The sequence below is a fragment of the Melopsittacus undulatus genome, chromosome 7 (genome assembly GCF_012275295.1).
Source record: "Melopsittacus undulatus isolate bMelUnd1 chromosome 7, bMelUnd1.mat.Z, whole genome shotgun sequence".
Lineage (NCBI taxonomy): Eukaryota > Metazoa > Chordata > Aves > Psittaciformes > Psittaculidae > Melopsittacus > Melopsittacus undulatus.
Genome location: NC_047533.1, coordinates 24,201,695 through 24,223,087, shown reverse-complemented (window position 1 = coordinate 24,223,087; position 21,393 = coordinate 24,201,695). Strand labels below are relative to the sequence as shown.

Sequence of the window (21,393 nt, the reverse complement as noted above, 5' to 3'; positions counted from 1 at the left end):
TAGAAAATATCTGGTAGAAAAACTTTCCAGAGATGGACCATCTCTAAATCATTTCAGTGGTTACTTACCTGCACTTTGAGAAAACAACTCTCTTGAATCTGAAATTGTCAAGCTTCAGTTCTTATACATTATGTTTTGCTAATGTGAAGGATTAATAATTTTCTGTTCATGCGAGAAATGAGCATTGTAAAACTTCATTTTACTCACCCAATGTTTAGGCATTGCTTCTCAGAAAGGAATTTATAGCCCCAAGTTAGATACACAGTGGGAAGGAAAGGCTGTCTTGGAGTTAAGTCCAGGCTACCTGATACGCTGGAAGAGGGATCCATCCGATCTAGTGAACAGCAGTGCTAAAGAAAAGCATACACCTGAAATCCCATTCCTCTTGTTATTGAAGTTACTGATCCTGCACTGCATAATGATGAACAGCCTACACTGAGCCTTCAGAAAATGGAGCAGAACTCTCACTTTTATTTATAAAAGCGGCCAGCAGTGGACTGGCTTCATCTGCTTTGTGGCAGCCCAGGTCTCTGCTTCCCAAGAAGTCTGCTTTAGGAAGTTCAATAGCATGCCCTGAAGCCTTACATAAGCTCTATAGCATCTGCAAGGTGTTGTAAAAATTCTACAGACTGGGAAACGATGGGTCTGCCTGAACAGGAAAATAAATAAACTCCCACCCAGTAATTCTGATTTTATTCTGAAATGAGAGGGGAGACCCAAGCTCCCTGCCTTTCTCACTGCAGCAACTTTGAGCTACACATTTTTCCCCTGCCAGCACTGCCCTCGCAAGCAGGGTGTAGGCTATTACTAAAAGAAGCCCTTGTCATTCTTTCTGGGGAAGTTGTGCCATTCTGCAGGATGGAATTCGAGACCCAGTTCCTAGGCAGGAAGTGTGATATTGTATTCTACCAGTGAAGGCCCTGTGCTAAGAGAAAAGAGACTGGGGTGTGTTCCTACCTCCAAGGGCTCTTCAGGCATTTGTAACAGCTCTCAAACCATAGACTGCAACTCAGATCTTTCTCCTCCCAGGAAAGGGCCATGATTACCACACCCAAAAAGTATTCTGTTTCAGGCTCCTTGGCAACCTAGCATAGTTGCAGGTGGAGAATTAGATCTCCATGTTTCCTTATAACCCACCAGCTGCAGCACTCTCAACACACATAGAGAATAAAAGAATAGTTAGGGTTGGAAAGGACCTTAAGATCATCTAGTTCCAACCCCTCTGCCATAGGCAGGGACACCTCACACTAAAATATATACCCCTGAACTCCCCAAGCCAAGGAAGACTCTGAAGCTGCTGCTCTCATTCTTAGCAAAGGCAGTAACTAGGAGGCATTGGTGCCCTCCAATGAACTACTAACTACCCACACAACCAGCAATACGCAGAGGGAACTCCTCCTCCCAAAGATGCCTTTGCACACAGCCACCACCATTTGCTTTAGAAAATCCACTCCTTGTTTGTCAGGCACACACACTATTATCATCACCTTTAGGGGACCACATAAAGGATCTGAGGTGGATTTGGCCTTACCAAGACAGCAACAGGCATGTACAGACAGACTGGAGGAAGTTCTCAGGAGTACATGTGTATGCACTTACGGCTACTCTGAGTCCTAAGGAGATAGACGGGGGTTTGAGGATGATGACATAGGTAATGCCATCAAGATTGACTTGGTAGTGACAGCTCACCAAGCTTTCATCTGCTTTGCCTAGGCTTCCCTGGAAAAAAATTATGTGTTCAAAACTGAGACATCTGTGCAAATTAGCAGTGAAACAAGGAGCTACTTGTTTTTACTTCAGGATAAACATGGTGAACCCTGTGCCTTGGTCAGGCAGCTCTTTGGCTAAACACACTGACTGTGCTGGGATCCTGCACTGGGACTGCAAACTTCAGTAGGCTCTTTCAGTAGAAACACACATATTTTACAGTATCATTTCTAAAGGGCCAGTGAGTTATACCATGTACTCACTTAAACAGGCACAGATTAGGGAATGGTCAGATCCTCTGGAGTAAAATGGTAACAAAGTAAAATATAAACCAGAAATAATTATTCCTTTTTCATATATATAAAAATATATATATGTACTCTTTAACATCTATGGATGAAAATGCCCTGCCAGAACAAGGCAATACTTTCTTCACATTATTAACAAGGACATACATACATTACTCACCTAATTTGGCAATATTTAACATTTCTATTCAACATAGAAATTCTAATCTGTTTAAAGCATAAATGACTACAGCAAAACCCCTTCCAGCTTCTAGGAGATGATGCACTGTAAGTGAACCTGAATACCCTGGAATAGACAAGATGGCAGATTTTTCACAATCTTTCTGCTCCTAAAGTCCACTGAAGTATACCAATAACATAGAACGTTGATACCAAAGACAACAGTAGCATTTTAGAACTTTAACACAATTAGGCAACAGATCCTGCGCAGTGCTCAGATCAGAAGATCAAAAGAATGCAAGCTCATTCCATTTCCTTACTCTAGCAATGTTTGCTATTTGGACTTTAAACACTGTTTTACTGCTGCCTATCCATGTTTTCTGTTCATTTCTCTTTGCTGAGATAGCTCTACCCTACAGAAGAATGAATACCAAGTTTTGTATTTTACAGTAAGCACAACTGAAGGACCAACACTTCCTCTCATGCACATTCAACCACCAAAATCCATTTCCTCATCAGAAGAGAGGAGCCATTCAGCACAGCAGCCCCCCACCCCACGGGTAGCACTCGACCTCCCCTGGGAGCCCAGGCCATGCCAGGGCTGTCGGAGGCCACTGGCGGTGTTTCCACTGGGGCTCAGACTCGCTCCCCAATACTGCACCAACCCCATCACCACTAGGGAGACGGGCAGCTGGGGACCCTTCCAGTAGCTCTTGGTGGTCTCTCCCAGTAAGAAGCAGCAAAATCAGGCACCTCTCCAGCCCTCAGGACACAAAAAAAGCCAGAAAGCAAGAGGAACGTGGTGTAAAACCCGCAAAGTGACATACGGGGAATGGGTGCACTGGGGAACGGTCCAACCCGAGGGCGGCGAGAGCCCTAAAAAGCGCCTCCCTCCCCCCTTTGCTCCCTCAGGCCTGAAGGAAACCTCCGCGGCGAGGCCCGCCCAGCCCCAGCCCCAGCCCCGAGGCTAGGCCGTGCAGACCCCAGGCGGACCCGGGGCCCCTGAAGCCCCTCAGCAGCCCGTGAGCTGGCGGGGTAGAGCCGGGCATGCGCGGCCGGCGGCGGCACCTGAGGTGTCCTGAGCCCATTCGCTGGCATCGCGGTGGGGCGGGGCGCGGAGGCGGTGGGACGGATGGGCGGGCGGGCTCCGCGGCAACCTCCTCCGCCCCCAGGGAAAGAGGGAGGCGGTACCGGCCTCGTTCGGCGTCCCGGAGATGAAACAACTGCCTCGGCCCCGCTGCGGCCCTTTAAATAGCTGCTGCTACTGCCGCTGCTTCACTCGTAGGGAAACGTCTTGAGCTCGCTGAGCATCCTCACTGCAGTCTCCAGCTCGATCCGCGGTGGCGGGGCAGAGCCGCGCCCGCCCACAGTAAGTCCTGGGGTGCAGCTTCGGAGCTGCCTGCGGGTCTCCGCATCTGCCTTCACCGGGGGTTCCCGGCGCGGTGGCGGCTTTTCCCGCCAGCGGCCCCCTCCCCCTCAGTGCGGGGCCGGGTTGCGGACGGGGGACTGCTCCTTGCCGAGGCGGGCAGGAACCTTTCGCTGGGCTCCCGAGATGGAGCCGGCGGGGTTCGTCCCTGGCCGTGCCGCCTGGGAGAGGAGTGAGCTCGGCTGCTGCCCGCTTCTTCCACGAAAGAGGAAGCCGGAGCTGCGGTCTCTCCCATCTGAGGGGCTCTGGGGACGGGCCTGGAGCTAGGCCCGGTCCGGGGGTCCCGGCTTGGCGCGGATCTGCCCACAACGGGACTACGCCGGTCCCTCACGCTGCACGCTGCGGCCTCGGCTTTTGCCTGGGACTATCGCGGCATCGGTAACTCCCTGGCCTGAGGGGCGGTATTTATGCTGGCAGGCTTCACAGCGACCGCAGAAAACGCGTCCTCAACGGTTTGTGTGTGCCAGGGCCCCTGGAGCGGGGCAGGCTCCGAAGCCTTCCCGGGTGGGAGAGAGTAACTGCAGCTCATGTCAAGAGGTCAGCTGCGAGGAAGTGTTTCTCCCTGTGCCAGCACAATAAAATCCCCTATCATTAATTATCTGTTACTTCCTTGAAATCTTGTCCAGTATTTTCAAATCCTGATTCTCTTTTTTTTTTTCCCCCTTCTCTTAATAGAGCAATCATGTTTGACATTAAGAAGATTTGCTGCATTGGTGCTGGCTATGTTGGTGGCCCAACCTGTAGTGTGATTGCACAGATGTGCCCCAATATCAAAGTTACTGTTGTGGATGTCAATGAGGCCAGAATCAATGCCTGGAATTCAGATACGCTCCCCATCTATGAGGTAAACTTCTCTCACTGTTCTTTTTCCAGCCAGTGTTGCATTTGTTTCCCTCTTCCTACCACACAGCATTTCCACATGGCCCACCTCTGAAGCTTTATAAGTATAGCACAGTGATGTCCTTCAAAAAGATTATTTTGGAACATTTGCTTGTCACTACTGCTCATTAAATAAGATTTTGAAAATATCTTAACATGTCTGGTGCAGGCAGGTATTTAAGGATTATATATGACGAGCCTACTAAGGAAAAATGTGCATACACTGAACTGTGCTAAATCACACTGACTTTCTTTCAGAACCCAGTTTAGTCACAGCCTAGTTCTCTTACTTAGTTACAGATGTTATTTGCTGTGTTGTAGCGCTATATGAGTGTGTAATGCTGAGTGGTGAGCTTTTTTCCTCTTCTGAATACTGCCAAAAGCCAATTGGTGCTGCCCATCTTAACCCTATTATAAGATGGGAACAGTTATGTTCCTGATTCACTTGTGCCATAAAACCTCCCATCTGGTCCTGGAAGACTAGGCCAGGTAAAGATTACTTTAAGTGTATCATAGGGTCACTCCTTTGTTACAGAGTTACTTCAATCTGAGGATATATAAAGCATTTAAAATAGACTTTCCTTCCTCAGAACTTGTTTTTTCATTCACTTTTCACATTCAAAGAATAGGTCTCTTTCTTTTCTTAAATCTTTCATGAGATGCATGAAAGATTTCATCTTATACATTTGAGCTCTTTTCTTTAACAGGAGGGAAAGCTTACCTTCACTTGGCTCCAAAAGGCAAGGTGTGTTGCCTTGTACTCAGTTACTCTTTTCCTATAACAAGTCTTTTGATTCCTGTCTGTGCTGTAACTCTAATGCAGTTTTTCTCTCTTCAAACAAAACTTTTACTGTGACTCTTTAAATGAAGATGAATAGACCTTCTTTGTCGTACATATTTAAAAGAAAATGTATAATGCGGAGATTAGCAGGTGAGACATGAATAAAGATCATGAAAGCAAGTACATTGTTTTCTATAAATACTTAGACTTGAATGAGTTAAAGTAGAGCTAGTCTTGGCATGTTAAAAAAAAAAAGGCCAACAAGAAAAACCCACCTCACAACATCTGCTTCCTGGAATAGTGTCCTTTGCTTACAAAGAATGTACAGAAACTGCCAAGAATTAGTTCAGGCGGTTATGAAATTGAGTCATTGCACAGTGAGGTTTTTGTATTTTTTGTATGTTTTTTTTTCTTTCCAGTGTTAGAAATTGTCTAATGGACTGCCTTTCTATTTACCTCCCAGTAAGACAATGGTTGTTACAACCCATCAAATGTTACATGTCATTCTGCCTCTGCTGACCTTTATTTTCCTTTTAAGTAGGCATTTGATATAAAATGAGACAGCAAAAATTACTTGCACAAGAAAGCTTCTGCTTTGTTTTCCTCTTTGCAGTGAACCTTTGCCTTTCTGGCACTCGCTCAGATCTCTCCTGTCATGATAAGCTACTCTCAAGGTGGAGATTTGATTGCCGTGTTACAGCGTATGAATTAATTTTTCAAACAAAACTAAAGGCTTCTTTTATCTATGACAACTATATCTTCATTAAATAATGTTGTAGACCATTCTAACACAGAGGACTGATCATGTACACATGGACTCCTGCTCCTCTTGTTTGAGTGGAGGTCTTAAGAGAAGGGGAGCTATTATAGTACAGCATGTGTCACTGCAAGGAATTTTGTGATTCTTCCACACTGCAGGTGTGGTGCCATGATAATTTCAATTTAGTTAAAAGATGTGTGGCTGCCAGAAGGAGTGGTCTTTATTTCCTGTGTGTTTCCACTGCCTTTCTTTCACTGGATCTGGGCTTGCTAATTTGGTGGCAGACCTCTTTGTGGTTTTTTGCATTAAATCAGTTTTAGATCTGATGTGGGGGAGATCATGGAATGTGTAGCTGAGAGAAAAGGAGAGTTGGAACCACCAATTTTCTTTGCAGCCTAAGGAATATTGTAAGGCTTCTTGAGTTTAAACATTACAGGTATTTCTTTAATTGCTGCTCATGCTAATAGAATTGAGCATGAGAATAATTGGAGTCTAAAATCCAGTTGTGCAAGCAAAACTTCAGTGTGATTGAAAGCTTTTCAAGAGAGCATTTTGAGTATTTTGAATAGGAAAGGGTTTTATTTATTTCACTATGTATATCTACAGAAACTTTACTTCAAATCTGGCAGGCTGAAAACATGCCATACAGAGGGGAAGTATAAAGTCCTTCTGTATCTGAAATGTCAGTTTGGGCATGTGGCTTACTATTCTTCTAACTGCATTAATCTTGACTGCTTTTTTTTTTTTTTTTTTTCAGCCAGGGTTAAAAGAAGTGGTAGAATCCTGTCGAGGAAGAAACCTCTTCTTTTCCACCAGTATTGATGATGCCATTAGAGAAGCTGATCTTGTATTTATCTCTGTAAGTTGAGGGGGAGAAGGTGGTTGTATGTGGTGTGTTTGTCTTTTTTGTTGGATGATTGGTTTGTTGTTTTTTCTCTTAGCAAATCATTGTTTCTCTTACATTATGAAGAGGCCTTTGTTTTGTCATACAGATTCAGTTAGAAATGTATAGTGCCGCAGTTTTCTCCTTGTCTTTTTTTGGTACTGTGGAAAAAGTGTTAAGTAAGCTTATTTTCTTTGTGTGTTTCTTATAGCCAGTAGGACATTTGACAAAGAATCAGGCTCTAAATCAGAATGAAAATATTGATATTAGTTTGGTTAGATGTCTGGGGTCTTAGAGTAGAATATAGTGCATATCTGTCATTGCAGTGTACTGCTGAAACATATGGGACTTTAGTAATGATATGGTTCCTAGATAGGGATGCAAAGTCCCCTGATTATTTGGTTACAAAGATAACGTATTTCTAGAAGCTTAAAAAAATGGTGTGAACTTTTTTTTTTTCTAAAAAAAGGGCTGGCTTTAATATTTTCTAGCTTTAATATTGCTAAGCTGTTGATACCACTTAGAGGATCCAGTCAAACATAGTGTGATGTTTTGTAATCTAGACAGCTGGTCCTAATGCAGAATACAAAAGGACTGCTTGCTATTCATCTTGGTAGGCCACAGTTCATTTTTTTGTTACTTCAGTCATCTTTTCTTGAGAGCTCCACTTTGTTAGGGCACCTCAGTACAGAGCTCTTTCTAATAGTAATTTTCTCCATTCATTAAGTCTAAAATGAAGGCTACTTTTCTGGAGGATTGCCACTACAGCCCATATATTGCCACCTGTCCTTGGCTTAAAACATGCTGTTGTGTTTTGCATGTTGTTGCCACTTCTTTCAGCTTGTAATAAAAAGGACTCTCTGTCTTAATTTAAGTGACGTGTTTTCCCTCATGTTGCCTTTTCTGTTTACTTCAGTATAGCAATTTTCAGCAGCTCTACACTTAGTTTAAACCCACTTAGCACTGAAAGCTATAACTACTTCACTAGCTGCAAGATTGCGTCTCGTACTCCTAACATGGGACAGGAAACAAAAGGTGGCTGGCACTAATAATGAAAAAATTACTGGTGTTTCTAGAATAAATTTCACTGAAGCCTATGGAGCTTCTATGAATTGCTCTTGTTTAAACTCTATTTGAATGGAGGCCAATGAGCTTGGTTTACATGACAAAGTAGGTGATGGAGAAAGCCAATAGCTGTTCATCTGGAGAAAGATTATGGGCTAGAAGCAAGCTGGACTCTGGGAAGGAAAATGTCTGTCTTATTTTAATAATCGCACCTCTTGTGTAACATTTCTTCCCGCTTCATGTATTTGTAATTAGGTTAACACTCCAACAAAGACCTATGGGATGGGAAAAGGCCGAGCAGCTGATCTGAAATACATTGAAGCTTGTGCTAGACGAATTGTACAAAATTCAAATGGCTATAAAATTGTCACTGAGAAAAGCACAGTTCCAGTACGTGCTGCGGAGAGCATTCGTAGAATATTTGATGCTAATACTAAGCCTAACTTAGACTTGCAGGTAAGTGTAATCTTTGAGTTGTATATTTAAAGGCTGTTTGTTGCTTTTGGCTGTTACCTGTTGTTCTTTCTGTGCTCTAGGTGCTGTCTAACCCAGAGTTCCTTGCAGAAGGAACAGCCATCAAGGACCTGAAGAACCCAGATAGAGTGCTTATCGGTGGAGATGATTCTCCAGAGGGACAGAAAGCTGTTCGTGCTCTTTGTGCTGTTTATGAGCACTGGGTTCCCAAAGAAAAAATCCTCACAACCAATACATGGTCATCAGAACTTTCTAAACTGGTTAGTGTTACTCACCACTGCTGTCTGCAATGAGCAATGGGTGTAAGCGAGACAAGACTTAGAGTGAGACTTAGAAGTTCATTGATGCTGAATGATAAAGCTAGGAAAGACAAACATAGTTGGGATGACCCAGTACGTATGTCAAAGGATATTCATCTTTTCCAGTTTTTTCAGCTGAGCTAACAGATGATATAAACTTTCCCTGAAATCCTTTTGTTGTTGTGCTATCTATTACTAGGAGTAAACTTTCAGTGCTCCAGAAACAGGTTACCATCATGAAACAGTACTAACTCTGCAAGTTAGAAACTACATTATTTAGCTTGGGTGCCATTAACTGGCATTTATGTATCAAAGTGGTTATGTTACCATATTTGTATCTCAGCAGAGTTACAGAGTTAAAGGAATCCTTCCAGTAGTAACTCACTTAAGTCTGTGGGCATCTTGATATCTGGAAAAATGTAAGTTCTCCTTGTTATGTGTTTTATCTACAGGCAGCCAATGCTTTCCTTGCCCAAAGAATCAGCAGCATTAACTCAATCAGTGCTCTGTGTGAAGCAACAGGAGCAGATGTTGAAGAAGTAGCAAGAGCTATTGGAACAGACCAAAGAATTGGAAATAAGTTTCTCAAAGCCAGTGTTGGTAAATTAAAAATCTGGGGGTTGGGTTTTTTCCTTCTGGATTTCTGTTTAATAGTGCAATAAGTCTACTAGAAGTGTTTTGAAGTAAGTGATCTGATACTCTAAAATCTTCTACCACATGAGAGTATGAAACTATTGCTGCAGAGTACTAGCATAAATCGGTTTGTTTTTCTGGTAATATGTCTAGGACTGAGGTTGCTTTAGGAGCTGGCAATCTGAAAGCTGAGAGTTCAGAGTGTATGGTTTATCCTGCCTGAGACTATGGAAAGAAAACCCACAAATTTATTTTTTTGAAGCATCACTGATGATAGTGCTCTCCAAAATGTATTCCTGACTGTAACTGCTGCAGTCTTGTTCAGGAGTTGATATCAGTGGCCTGAGGAAGGGGATGACTCTAGGTCAGCATGTTTGATGGCAACTTCTAATTTGTTGAATGAATTCAGTTGTTCAGATATACTAGAGGATAAGATGTGATAAAGTAGTGATACATCAAACTTCCAGAATAAAACTAAAACATATCTATATGGCTACAGTCTTCATGTTAAAAAGAATGTATGACTTTATTAAATATAACCTCTCCTAGAACCTATGCAAGAGTGAAAAGCAAACAGCAAAAACATTACCAAAATTCCTACAAGATGTTGCTTCTGGGACTCTGCTGAGCAAGGTTGGGGTCAAAGATCCTTCTGTTAATTGTCTCAGTTCTCCCCTGGCAATAGTGATCTTTGGTTCTTGGCAGTGATTAGCTTATCCATTTGGTGATGAGGGAGGAAAGAACTCTGATTAACATATTTATTCTGGGAAATGTTAATCTAAATCTCTAGGTGGAGGGAGAGCAAAAACTTAGGAGCTTGTCTACCCACTTGTAATAACAAAAAACCTAGGGGCTACCTTATGTTTCCATGAGACTGGGTTAAAACTTCCATTGACCTCAGTGGGACCTGAAGCAGATTTTAAGGCTTCTGTAACTGACTACGTAAGTAAGTCTGCAAGCTGGATTTTGAGAGATTCAAAAGTTTTCATTTGCTAGAAGCAAAATACTTGTGGGGAAAAAGCCATAATGCTAACTATGTCTGACTGAAAGAAATTACTTGATTCCAGTAGCTGGTTTACAGTAGTACCTTAGTCACCTGTCAAATAACCATTTTCTCTTTCAGGGTTTGGAGGTAGCTGTTTTCAGAAGGATGTCTTGAATTTAGTGTACCTCTGTGAGGCACTGAACTTACCTGAAGTAGCCCGCTACTGGCAACAGGTACAAGTTCTTCACCAGTTTTTTGAGAGAGTTCTATTTCTTAAGCTTTCAGGTATCGGGCATTGAGCTTTTGAGCATTATTCACATGTAATCTGTATTTCAGCTTTAAGGAATAGATACTGATCATCTCTACATTTTAGGGCCCTCAGTCTAACACTGGCATTTGATACTTGTTTGTGCTTAGGTATTTTTGTGAATTAAATTGTCTGGATCAAATGGATTGGGAAGTTGCCTAGAAGTAGCAGTAGAAAATGTGAACCACAAGTGTGTCTGGAGTCCAGTATTCCTCTTGTGCTTGGTTATCTCTATCTACTTTGAATTCAAAGCTTTTCATTTCCTCAGGGTCTACTTTTACAATGCCTTTTCTGAAGCAACTTGGCAGCACTTTTAAACTTGGCAGTATTTTATAAATGAACATGGTTGCTGTTGCTCCCTGGTTAATGTTAAGAATGGTTGGGAAGATCGGGATGGTCTCAGGCCTAGCACCAATGCAGCATTTCCAGGATGACCAGCCTGTACTATCATGTACTTCCCTACTAACTGGTGAAAGGACCTCACCCCTGTCCCCAGTACTAGCTGAGGAGGCAGCTTTGACATGTGTGGCATAGTCAAAAGAACAGTTTTGGTTTATTGTCCTGATTTAGGCTATGTTGATTAAGGCATTAAGGCTGCCTAGCAGATGCCCCCGAAATACCCAACACATGATTTGTCTACCTTATTAGCAGCTTTCCTTTTTTTTTAATATTCCTTTTGGTTAGCCTTTCTCCCCCACCTTTTCTCCATCCCAGTCTGGTGTCAAATAAATAACCTGCCAATACTGATTACTACTTCATCTTTGGTCAGTTGTGCCACATCCATGCTTAAATTCAGTATTTCTTATACTATTACCTGGGTCATCATGGCCATGTGGTACTGTTGAAGGTGTTACTTAAGCTCTGTTGGCTTTGCAAAGTTCTATTCACCAGAAGATCTTTAATACTCCCTTCCAATTGTCTGAAGCTTGGTTTGATCTCACTCATAATTTCTCTTAAGTGCTTGTAGAGCTCTGCCATCAGAGTGCTATTTGTGACTTGTCAGCATCTTGAATTATCTGTGATGTAGAAAGCCACTGGGCATCCTGTTCAAATACTTTGACCTCCAGCCAGGGCCTAGTCAGCAATCTAGTTACTTGCAACAATTAATTCTTACATGAATTGCTTGGAACAAGAAAGACATGTTGTTTTATGATGTCTGCCTCTAAAGTTAGTGCAGATTGACATCTTAAAAACATACCTCATTAAGACATCTAGTCCATGGGGGAGAGGCTTGCAGTCCTATCAGGAAAGAGGCTAATGTACTGCATGGACCTTGTGTGGACTAAAAGGCTAAAAACATTTTCACAGTTGCTATGTGTGACGCATAAAGAAGTGTACGTCTGACAATGGGATATCCATGTGACACCAAGTACTCTAACACTGAAATTGTTTCCCATGATTCTGCCTAGAATACAGTAAGGCATAGATTTAAAAACCAAGCACTCTGAAAAAATCCTAGCCTTTGCACTACATTATGCACACATACTATGATGCATTAGCATATATAGTCAATGATTAAAATAGGATTTGATAAATTAACTGTATATTTATCTTTGGATTACTTATGACACTGACTAAATACTTAGCTTTCTCTTTTAAGCCTGTATTAAACTTGTGTAGGTAGCTTGGCTTGATTGTTAATAGAATCTGTTTATAGTTTGAAATTGCTTCCTTCTATACTATCGTGTCTGATGTAATTTCAGGTAATAGACATGAATGACTATCAGAGAAGAAGATTTGCTTCTCGCATTATTGACAGCTTGTTCAATACTGTTGCTGATAAGAAGATAGCTATTTTAGGGTTTGCATTCAAAAAGGATACTGGGGACACAAGGTAAGAAAGCAAATTCTGTTCATTAATGTGGATTCCTTCCACTTGTCACCAGTCACACAGTTAACCCCCCAGCTGAATTGCATGAATAAAATCAGATCAAATATGGGACCCTTAAACTGTTGTGACTGAGTTGATTTGCACCAAGTATTAGCCTTTCTCAGCTGGGTGAGACAATTGATTCTTGACCTCTACAGCCTACTTGAATGGCTCAGAATCTAGAGCAAATAACTCTAGTCCTTATTAACCTGTGTAAGCAAAGATAGATTTTTTTTTTTTTCCTGACAGAGCCCTTCCATTCTCCACAGAAAAGAATGCAAATGTTTTTGCAAGTGGTTCTAAATTACTATTTGAAGCCAAAGCTTCACCTTTGTTTCACAAAGGTGGTTACTTCTGTTTTCCTGCAAAGCTCAAACTTGATACAACTGTCCAGCTGCAGTCTGTGGTGAATGCTTATAAGCTTGGGGCCTTGTTAATTATGGTCAAAAGGTGTCCTGAAGCTTAGTATCTCTCTGGCATGATTCAGCAAAATAAATGTAAACTTGGTTTTTGTATTACTCTTCTTGATGTCCCTCAAGACATCAAGTTTACTGCTGGCATGGATTACCAGTATGATTTTTAGTATAAAACTGGTATAAAAGCTCTGGCATTGCATTGCATATCATGACACTTGAAGATTTTAATTGCTTACAACATGCCACCTGTTTCTTTAATTGATTGATTCACTTCCCTAGGGAGTCATCCAGTATCTATATTAGCAAGTATTTAATGGACGAAGGAGCAAAGCTCCATATCTATGATCCTAAAGTACCTAAGGAACAAATAATCTTGGATCTCTCACATCTAGGTGTCTCAGAAGATAACCAAGGTAAGAATGCTCATGTAAAGCTTATTTTCTTCCTTCCCTTCCCACCCTACTCTCAAAGCACCCAAGTCAGTTTAAATACTGTAAATTTATCTTAAGATTTTCACCATGACGATGGTGTGCTGTTGGTTACACTTACTGAAGACTGTTATAGGTCAGAGGATTACTGTAACTTCCTCCTTTCCCCATAGCTTCTATAGCTAAATACTAATTATGTACTATTGTGTTGTTTTTCTTTTGATAGCCACTTGAATATATGCAAAGAATTTTCTTTGCCTAATTAGAAGGGAGAGGATGTCCATAAGTAGAATAGAATAATGTTGTTCTGTCAGCTCCTTTGTGTAGTGAGTCCTACCTGCTACTATTCTCCTGGGTTCAGCAGTAGCAGTCACTTGCCATAGTTCTTGCTTGCATATATGAAGTATAAATAAAGAAATAATTCTGGAATTCACTGTAGAGCATTCTTCCCCAGTATTGCTTCCAAATTTGTTTCCTTAAATTCGAGAAGACTATAAAGTAATCATCTCTAAGTAGAAATTTCTTGGAGAGAAGTAGGGAGTATTTGAGATTTTTGTTCCATTTTCATATTGGAGAGGGGGAGAATGGAGATGATGAATGGGGGAGAAAGATGGATCAGATGTGAAGAGAATGGAGTGTGATGGAGTGAAGGGTGTTATGTTTTTTGACATGCCTTTGAGTTAGAGGGGGAGCTGCGGAGGCAGTCAGGATGAAGGCAGCTGTGAGTGAGCCATGTGTATCTTTTGTAGTGTGAATGGGGTCAAATACAATCTGTGGTGTGCTGTGTTGTAGAGGCAGTGACGTTTGTAAGAGTTGGTATGTGAACACTCCATAGTAACTTCTAATTGTAGAGATGCTCTTGACTGTTTAAATCAAATTTGAATGCTTAACTTCAAACAAGTGCTCTGACTGTTCAGATGCTGGGTACAAGCCGCTTTTACTCAAGTAAGTGAAATCAAAGTGATAAATATCTTGATGGTAAACATCTCTAGGTAAGTGACTTGAAACTTGGGTTTTGTGTAGGTCAAGGAAGAAGATTTGTTTGCCAGTAGGGCAGCAGATTGATGCTAAGTATGTGTGCAGACTAGAACTTTTATTTTTCCTTCTGTTACAGTGTCTCGGTTGGTCACTATCAGTAAAGACCCCTATGAAGCCTGTGATGGAGCTCATGCCCTTGTAATTTGCACTGAATGGGACATGTTTAAGGTAAAACTTCAATTTAAACTAAAGAAAAAAAGAGGGAGTGTTATGCTACTGCTTTATTCTACCTGCTTTAATTGCCTTTTACAGGAGTTGGATTATGAACGTATTCATAAGAAGATGCTGAAGCCTGCATTTATCTTTGATGGTAGGAGACTTCTAGATGATCTTCACAATGAGCTACAAGTCATTGGCTTCCAGGTAATCAGCTGGGTGACACTGCTTACATTTCTTTGTCTGCTTTCTTCCTTCTTCTTTTCTCTCCTTCTGCAGTGACTGAGTAGCAATTGAAAAAATCCTCATCAGGTGAGGATTTAGATCTAAACCTATTTATCTGTAATTCAGTCTCCTCACTAGTGCTGTCTTTCTCCATTACCTTACTATTTTCGTAGATTGCTGTGTTAAAATCCAAGTTGCATCAGACTAGGATGCGTATTCAGTAGTATAAGCATGCCTTAGAATCATAGAATCTGGATTTTTAGGTTGGAAAAGACCATTAAGATTGAGTTTAACCAACATCTGAATCCAGTTCTGCCCTTTGGACTGTGAAAATCATGCAGATTGAGATAGATGTAAAAACTTGCTAAATCTCATTCTTAAATTGGTTCTAGATAGCTTTGGAGGTGCAATTATCCTGCTGGTTAACCCCTTCACTGTTTCCTCAAGTCCTGCAGTCTTTACTGCTACCACCCATCAGAAGGGCTCAGCTTAGCATTTGCTGAGTGTTATAACCTGTGCCACACCCTGTACCTGGAAACTTATTGGAACATCACCAAATGAAAAAGGCAACATCTAAAACTGACAGTAACAGGGTAGCAGAACATGCTTCCTTCAGAAGTAAATGGAAGCTGTAAGCACCTTTTTGTTCTTCACAAAAGGCATAAAGCAGGTTTACCTTCAGCTTTAAGCCAGACAAGGTGTAGTGCAGGTAATATGTTTACCAGCCAGTGAGATCCTCCACTTGGACGGATTATTAAAAGAAGCTTTGGACTTTGCCCGAATTCTGCATAAGGCTGGCTGCACTGGAGTTGAAAGCCTTGTACGTGAAGATGCTTCAGCATTTCACTGACTTCAGAAGTGTCACATAGGAAACTAGAGAGGACTGATTAATGTCAACCAGAAGATCAAAGCAATGGTCTGTGTTTACACTCAAGAGAGGGCCCAAAGCTTCTTGATTAAGCATTTTGCTAAGCTAATAGCAAATTATATATCAAATTATAACCCATGTGATGTTTTTCTGAGGAACTTCTGTGGGTCTGTGTCTTTAAAGACTTCCCAAGTCAGAGGCTCTGTTTCATAGCTCTTGGGTAACTTTTCTTTGAAATTCTAGTTTAATTTTTAACTAATTTGTGAGTTTGCTTTCCAGAATCCAGTTTGTCATCCAGGCTTATTATCTTGATTTTTTCATCCAGAATGTCATTATGAAGACATTCAACAATTGACCTGTATTTTCTGTATGAAATAATAAGGATTTTGACTTAAAAAGGCAGCCCCAAAATCTAATTTTCTAGGTCCCAAGTCTTTTTAACTGACCTTGTTTAAAAACTATTGTATAGACAGCCTGATGCCAATAGCAATTCCATTACATACACTCCAAATTTATGGATTTGAGCTGTTATGTTGTGGGGTTTCTTTTATTCAACCTAGAGTTTAAAAAAACTTTAAACACACCTGCCATTTCAATTATAACTTGTTTCCACAGTGAAGCTCAGTTTAGGGAATATGAATGTGAAACTCGTAATTATAGGTGAAATAACTTCTGATTTAGGAAAATCTGCTCAAGTTTCAAGTAAAGAATGCAGAGTAAGTCTTGATTGCAGGGCTTGAAGCACTTATAGCGTAGACAGAATTTGACTAATACTAAAATCACCAAATCGATGAATAACCTGATAGAAGCATCTCAGCAAGACACAATTGGAACAAAATCTACAAGCCGGATCAGATGTGTGTTTTATTCTGTGTCCTCCTGAGTATTGTGATTACTTGCATAATGGCTACAGGCTTCTTTCTTGACATTTTTTCTTCTGCTTACACTACTCACTTATTTACAGTGTTCATGAACAGGCTTGTATAAACTGATTTAACCAGCCAATTAAAGCTGTTATGGGCAAATATAGCACTTACACCTCTCATGACTGTTTGAACTCTTTTTCTAGAGTTAACTCAGATGTCTCTCTAAAATATATTCATCAAAATTCAGTGAAACTTAAAATAGCTGAAGTATTTTTGTCTTTTGGTGTTTTGCTTCTGCCCTGTGCTACTTAAGAGGAAAGCCACAGCTCTCCTTGCTTGCTGGGTATCTGAACTGTTTCGTTACTTGGTGTTTTATCTTCCACAAGCTCTGTCCATGGTGATTTACATTAGTCTGACCTAGAAATTAGGAGAATTTGTCTTACTCTTTGAATATTGCAGTGCTTGGCTTATGTGTGTTGGCTTTGTTACATGCTTTCTCTTGTACAGAGTTGGCTGCCTTTAGCCTTTTAGAGTTGTGTTATTTCAAACACAGCCCACTACACTGGGGGGGTGGGGGAGGAATCTTCTATCTTAATTTACTGGATATAATTTTTTAGACACAGGAGGCTGAACCCACATTCTATGAACACTCAGAAAGAAGCATTTTATGATTTCTGTTCTGATAGTCCTATGGAAGATGAGGCACATACATTTTCAAATTAGCAAGATGCAGCTTTAAATAGGCAAAGCAGGCACCTGTGGAACGTCTGTGTTTAACAAAAACCTTTTCGGATCTTCAGTCCCAGAAAAACTGTCCCTGGGCACACTGTGCTTTGTGACTTCTATTATTCTAGTGTCATGGTCCTGAATATGATTAATAGTTTTCCTCATAGGCCAACATGCTCAGCTTAGCTTGCCACTTATGAAATGTGTTTTCTCTTTCAGATTGAAACAATCGGGAAGAAGGTGTCAGCCAAAAGAATTCCTTTTGCACCTTCATGTGAAATTCCTAAATTCAGCCTGCAGGACCCACCTGTCAAAAAGCCAAGAGTATAATGTTTGGTAGTTGCTGAAGGAATTCTGTGGACCTTCTTAGTGAAAATAAATGTAAGCCTAAGCTTTTTTTAAGGAAAGATATTTTCATAAATGAAACCAATTTTACACTAGATATGGTACTTGGTACATGTGAATTCAGTCTAATTTCAAATCTCTATTTTTATAGCTTTTTTCTTTTTGTTACTGAAGATGGTACAGATCTGTTTTTAATAATGAATCATCTTTTAAACGGAAAAGTCACTTTCAAACTGCAGATTTCTGCTTCTAGAAGTGTTCCTAAACTGCACTTTGAATGTTTCAAATTATATGAAAACAAAAGAAACAGTATCTTTTTACTTCAGTCTCATCATGGAGAGTGACCACGTAATTCTTTACCCAGTTAAATGCTTGCTCTTAACTGGCATTTAAGTAAAAAGAAAAGTGTTAAATGAATTTGGCAGGATTTGGGTTGAGCCTTAAAATAGAGGTGACTGCAACAATAATACCCCTATGCAGGTTGGGATCAGTTGGCACTGATGCAGTCTAAACCGCATCTGTTGGGAGGCCATGTAATTCCACAGGTATCTATCATGTAACTAATGGCAGTGGACTGGCAGCTATAAGCTGATCCACTGGCAGATCTTCACTTTTGATTCTCTAGTTGTCTTGCCTACATTCCATATGCAGCTACATAAATTATTGATGTAAATCAGATTCCTGGGGCGAGTCTTTCCAATACAACCCCTCTTCAGCAGAGGAGCATTCTGCTTGTTTGAACATTCAGTTTAAGCAGAATTACCTAATCTGGTGTAAGTTCAAGCAGAAAGGAAATACTGGCTTTGAAGCTACCTGATGGCTTGTTTTTGTTCCTTTCTGCTTACATACTTCATCTGAAAGCATCATTCTTAATGAATCTGCAAAAATTACTCTCTGCTGTTAAATTATGAAAAATAAAAATTCAGCCTCAGAAATTAGTCAGCTTGCTACCTCATTTAATTAACAGGAATGAATACTTCCTATGTTACCTTTTTTTTTCCCCTTATTACTTTATTTCTACTTGTTTTTATTATACTCAATTGGCCAGTGCAATTAAAATCCTTAAGATGATGGAGTTTGTTTGGCTTGTTGTATGGGGTTGTGAAATGGAGGGGAGGATGGAGGAGGATAACCATGGACAGGTTTCAGACTAGGAAACATAGATGTCTTAGCTGAATAATCATAATGTTGAGATGTTGGAGAATGATCCTTTAGCTAGTCATATAATACCTTCTGAATTCAACAGGTGTGCCTTCAGTTATGCTGTATCAATGGTTAAACAGAGCACAAGATCAGTGTCTTGGTAATGAGTGCTATTAAACTACCCACAGAAATGTAGTTACAATTTAAGCTTTAGGACAGATACTTGAAGATTTAAGGAGCTTGTATTATCTACTGAAATTGTTATACAAAACAGTGTTATCTGACTGAAACAGCTGTATCTTTGAACCAGGTGCTTTCAGATTCTGCATGTTAATGGCTTCCACATAGGGACTTCCTATGCACTGATCACTCAGCACTTTGAGCAAATATGCTTCAGGCTTTTTGTCCCATCCTTCTGTGAGGAGCATCTTAGAAGCCACTCAAAGTGAGTGGGAATTGCGGGGGCTTAAAATCAAACTGTCATCTTTCATCGTGCATCTCTTCCTGATCCATAAGCTGCTTTCATACAACACCCACAGAGCAGGGACAACCCTGTGATACAGTTGTAGTATTTGTAAGCATTGCAATCTAACTGGTAGATCACCCTGTCCTTGCAGGTGGGCATCCTCCTGACTACCTCTGCCCCTGCAGCACCTGAGAGGGGAGGCTAGTCACCTGTCTTTGGGGTACTGACAGGTTGTGCTCAAAGGATCTCTTCTCCTGAACTGTGTTCAGGGTAGCACAGCACTGCTTTAAGGCTCATCTTAAGAGGGAGGGTGAGTAGAAATGCACACAGCTGCAGTGGTAGTGCCCCTGAATGGGAGCTGTCCTCATGGGTTTGAAGTAGATGGATGAACTGTTAAGCTCTTGTGTGAAACATTGCTCCTATTAGGAATGTGCAAGGCTGGTCAGGTCTCCTGAGGCATCAGCAGATGGAGGAGCTAGGTGCTATATTCCTGTTCCTGCCCTGTTTCTCCTGCAGACTTAGTCAAAGCCTGGATAGTAACTTGTGGCTTAAGTTATAAAGACTCGCCAAGTTCATTCTAGGGGGATCACTCTAACTCTCTTAGGAAAGGGGGAGCAGCAGATCCTTTCTAAAGAGCAACAAGGGCTAAAACTGGTACTGGCACTTCCCTTGCCTTCTCAGAGTCAGCTTATTTAGTTTCTTGGTGACTGCATTCTTTCAGTTCACCACTGGGATTGTGGAATGAATCCAGTCTGAACAGTTGAACAGTGGAGCATGACTTTGGGATACAACAGTACTTACCTTGCATATGTAAGAGAACCTTACCACAGGCCGAAAGAGTGAGCACCAGAATCTTTTGCAGCGCTATGAATCATAAACCATCCTCTTCAGTATACAGTTGCCAGGGAAATATTGGAGGTGACTTGTATGCCTGCTTTGAAGTCTTGAATAGTGCATATAGAGATGGGGTTTAATGCTATTGAGCCTTTGTCTATAGGATCTTACAGCAGGTAATTCTTGATGAGAATTGTGTAATGGGCTCCTGTGCTCTGAAATTATTTTTTATGGGGTTCTTAATAAAATGCAATCCCACAGCAACACTGCTTTTCACTGTAAAAATGGGAATACAAAGCAAATCTAGCTTTAACACAAGCCTATAAATAGTATGATACAGACTGTGTTAATTAAGTCCTACCAAAGTCTTGCCAAATGGACTAATTGTAAATGCCAGGCAAGATGTACTGGTTTACCTGTGTGTATGTATGCTTAGCCCTCTGTGAAGGTACAACTAGTCTGGGGCCAGGCACATGTTGCCAAGAATATTTTAAGTGAATAGAAGACACACATTTTTGACTAAGACTAGTTAGTATAGGAGTGGTCAGTGGTGAGATTTTGTACTGGCCAACAAGTTTACACTTGTCTCTGTCAGCTGAAGTTCTTATAGTGCTATAGTCTTGCCCAACAGATAAAGTTTAAAATGAAAAGTAAAATAATGCAGGGAAATGAAATAGATTATCTGACTGACTTAGGAACACTGGAGCTGGTTCTCATTACTTTTTCCATTACAAGCTAAGAATTCCCATTACAAACTGAATTCCCATTACAAGCTGCACATCTGCAGTAGGTTGCTAAATGTTGTAGTAAGGCATAAGTACTTGACATCCTTTTAAATGAAGGGGACACCAATATTACTGATCAAGCAGGAAAAAATTTAAAACTATTCTTAAATGAGCCCTGGCTTTATTGATTTGACCTGAAGACTTGAAGCCACTGGAAGATGCAGTTCTTTAGTTGCATAACATTTAATTAAGCTTCATATGGTGTAGTAGATTGATGCAGTGATGCTAAAAAAGGTTGTTCCTTCTTTTAAAGTGTCTGTGTCAGATTGAAATCATATTCCCAGAACTCAATTTGATGTTTTTCTGATTGCAATAAATATTAAAATATTTTATGGCTGCTTTGTTAAACAAGCTGACAGAATGATGTGGTTGACATTTTCTTTTTGTACGTCACTAAACATGAAACTTAATCGGAAACAAAAATGAGATAGTCATGAAACTTGTGCTGAATTTATAACCAGGAGTTCTGTGAGACCTTAGTGCTTTAACATGGAGTTATGGAAAAACTGAAGGGGCAATAGCAAAGGAAGATGGTTGTAAAAGTAGGATTTCTTAACTAGG

The 21,393-nt window shown here is 40.8% G+C and overlaps 1 protein-coding gene across 1 annotated transcript; it reads left to right on the top strand.

Annotated features, from left to right (window-relative positions):
- The first annotated feature begins 3,342 nt into the window (after positions 1-3,342).
- On the top strand, positions 3,343-18,675 carry UGDH (UDP-glucose 6-dehydrogenase). The gene is made up of 12 exons (XM_005149125.3): positions 3,343-3,543; positions 4,276-4,444; positions 6,778-6,879; positions 8,224-8,424; positions 8,505-8,702; positions 9,194-9,341; positions 10,498-10,592; positions 12,370-12,500; positions 13,232-13,365; positions 14,495-14,586; positions 14,671-14,781; positions 17,479-18,675. Exons 2-12 carry the CDS (start codon positions 4,283-4,285, stop codon positions 17,587-17,589), a joined length of 1,485 nt encoding a protein of 494 aa, XP_005149182.1. The 5' UTR covers positions 3,343-3,543; positions 4,276-4,282; the 3' UTR covers positions 17,590-18,675.
- The last annotated feature ends 2,718 nt before the right edge of the window (positions 18,676-21,393 follow it).

Excerpts from the sequence above, each read along its gene's own strand:
- UGDH (XM_005149125.3), top strand. The coding sequence starts at position 4,283 with ATGTTTGACATTAAGAAGATTTGCTGCATTGGTGCTGGCTATGTTGGT. Across the intron at positions 6,880-8,223 it reads CTGATCTTGTATTTATCTCT|GTTAACACTCCAACAAAGAC; the intron begins GTAAGTTGAGGG and ends ATTTGTAATTAG. Across the intron at positions 12,501-13,231 it reads AAGGATACTGGGGACACAAG|GGAGTCATCCAGTATCTATA; the intron begins GTAAGAAAGCAA and ends TCACTTCCCTAG.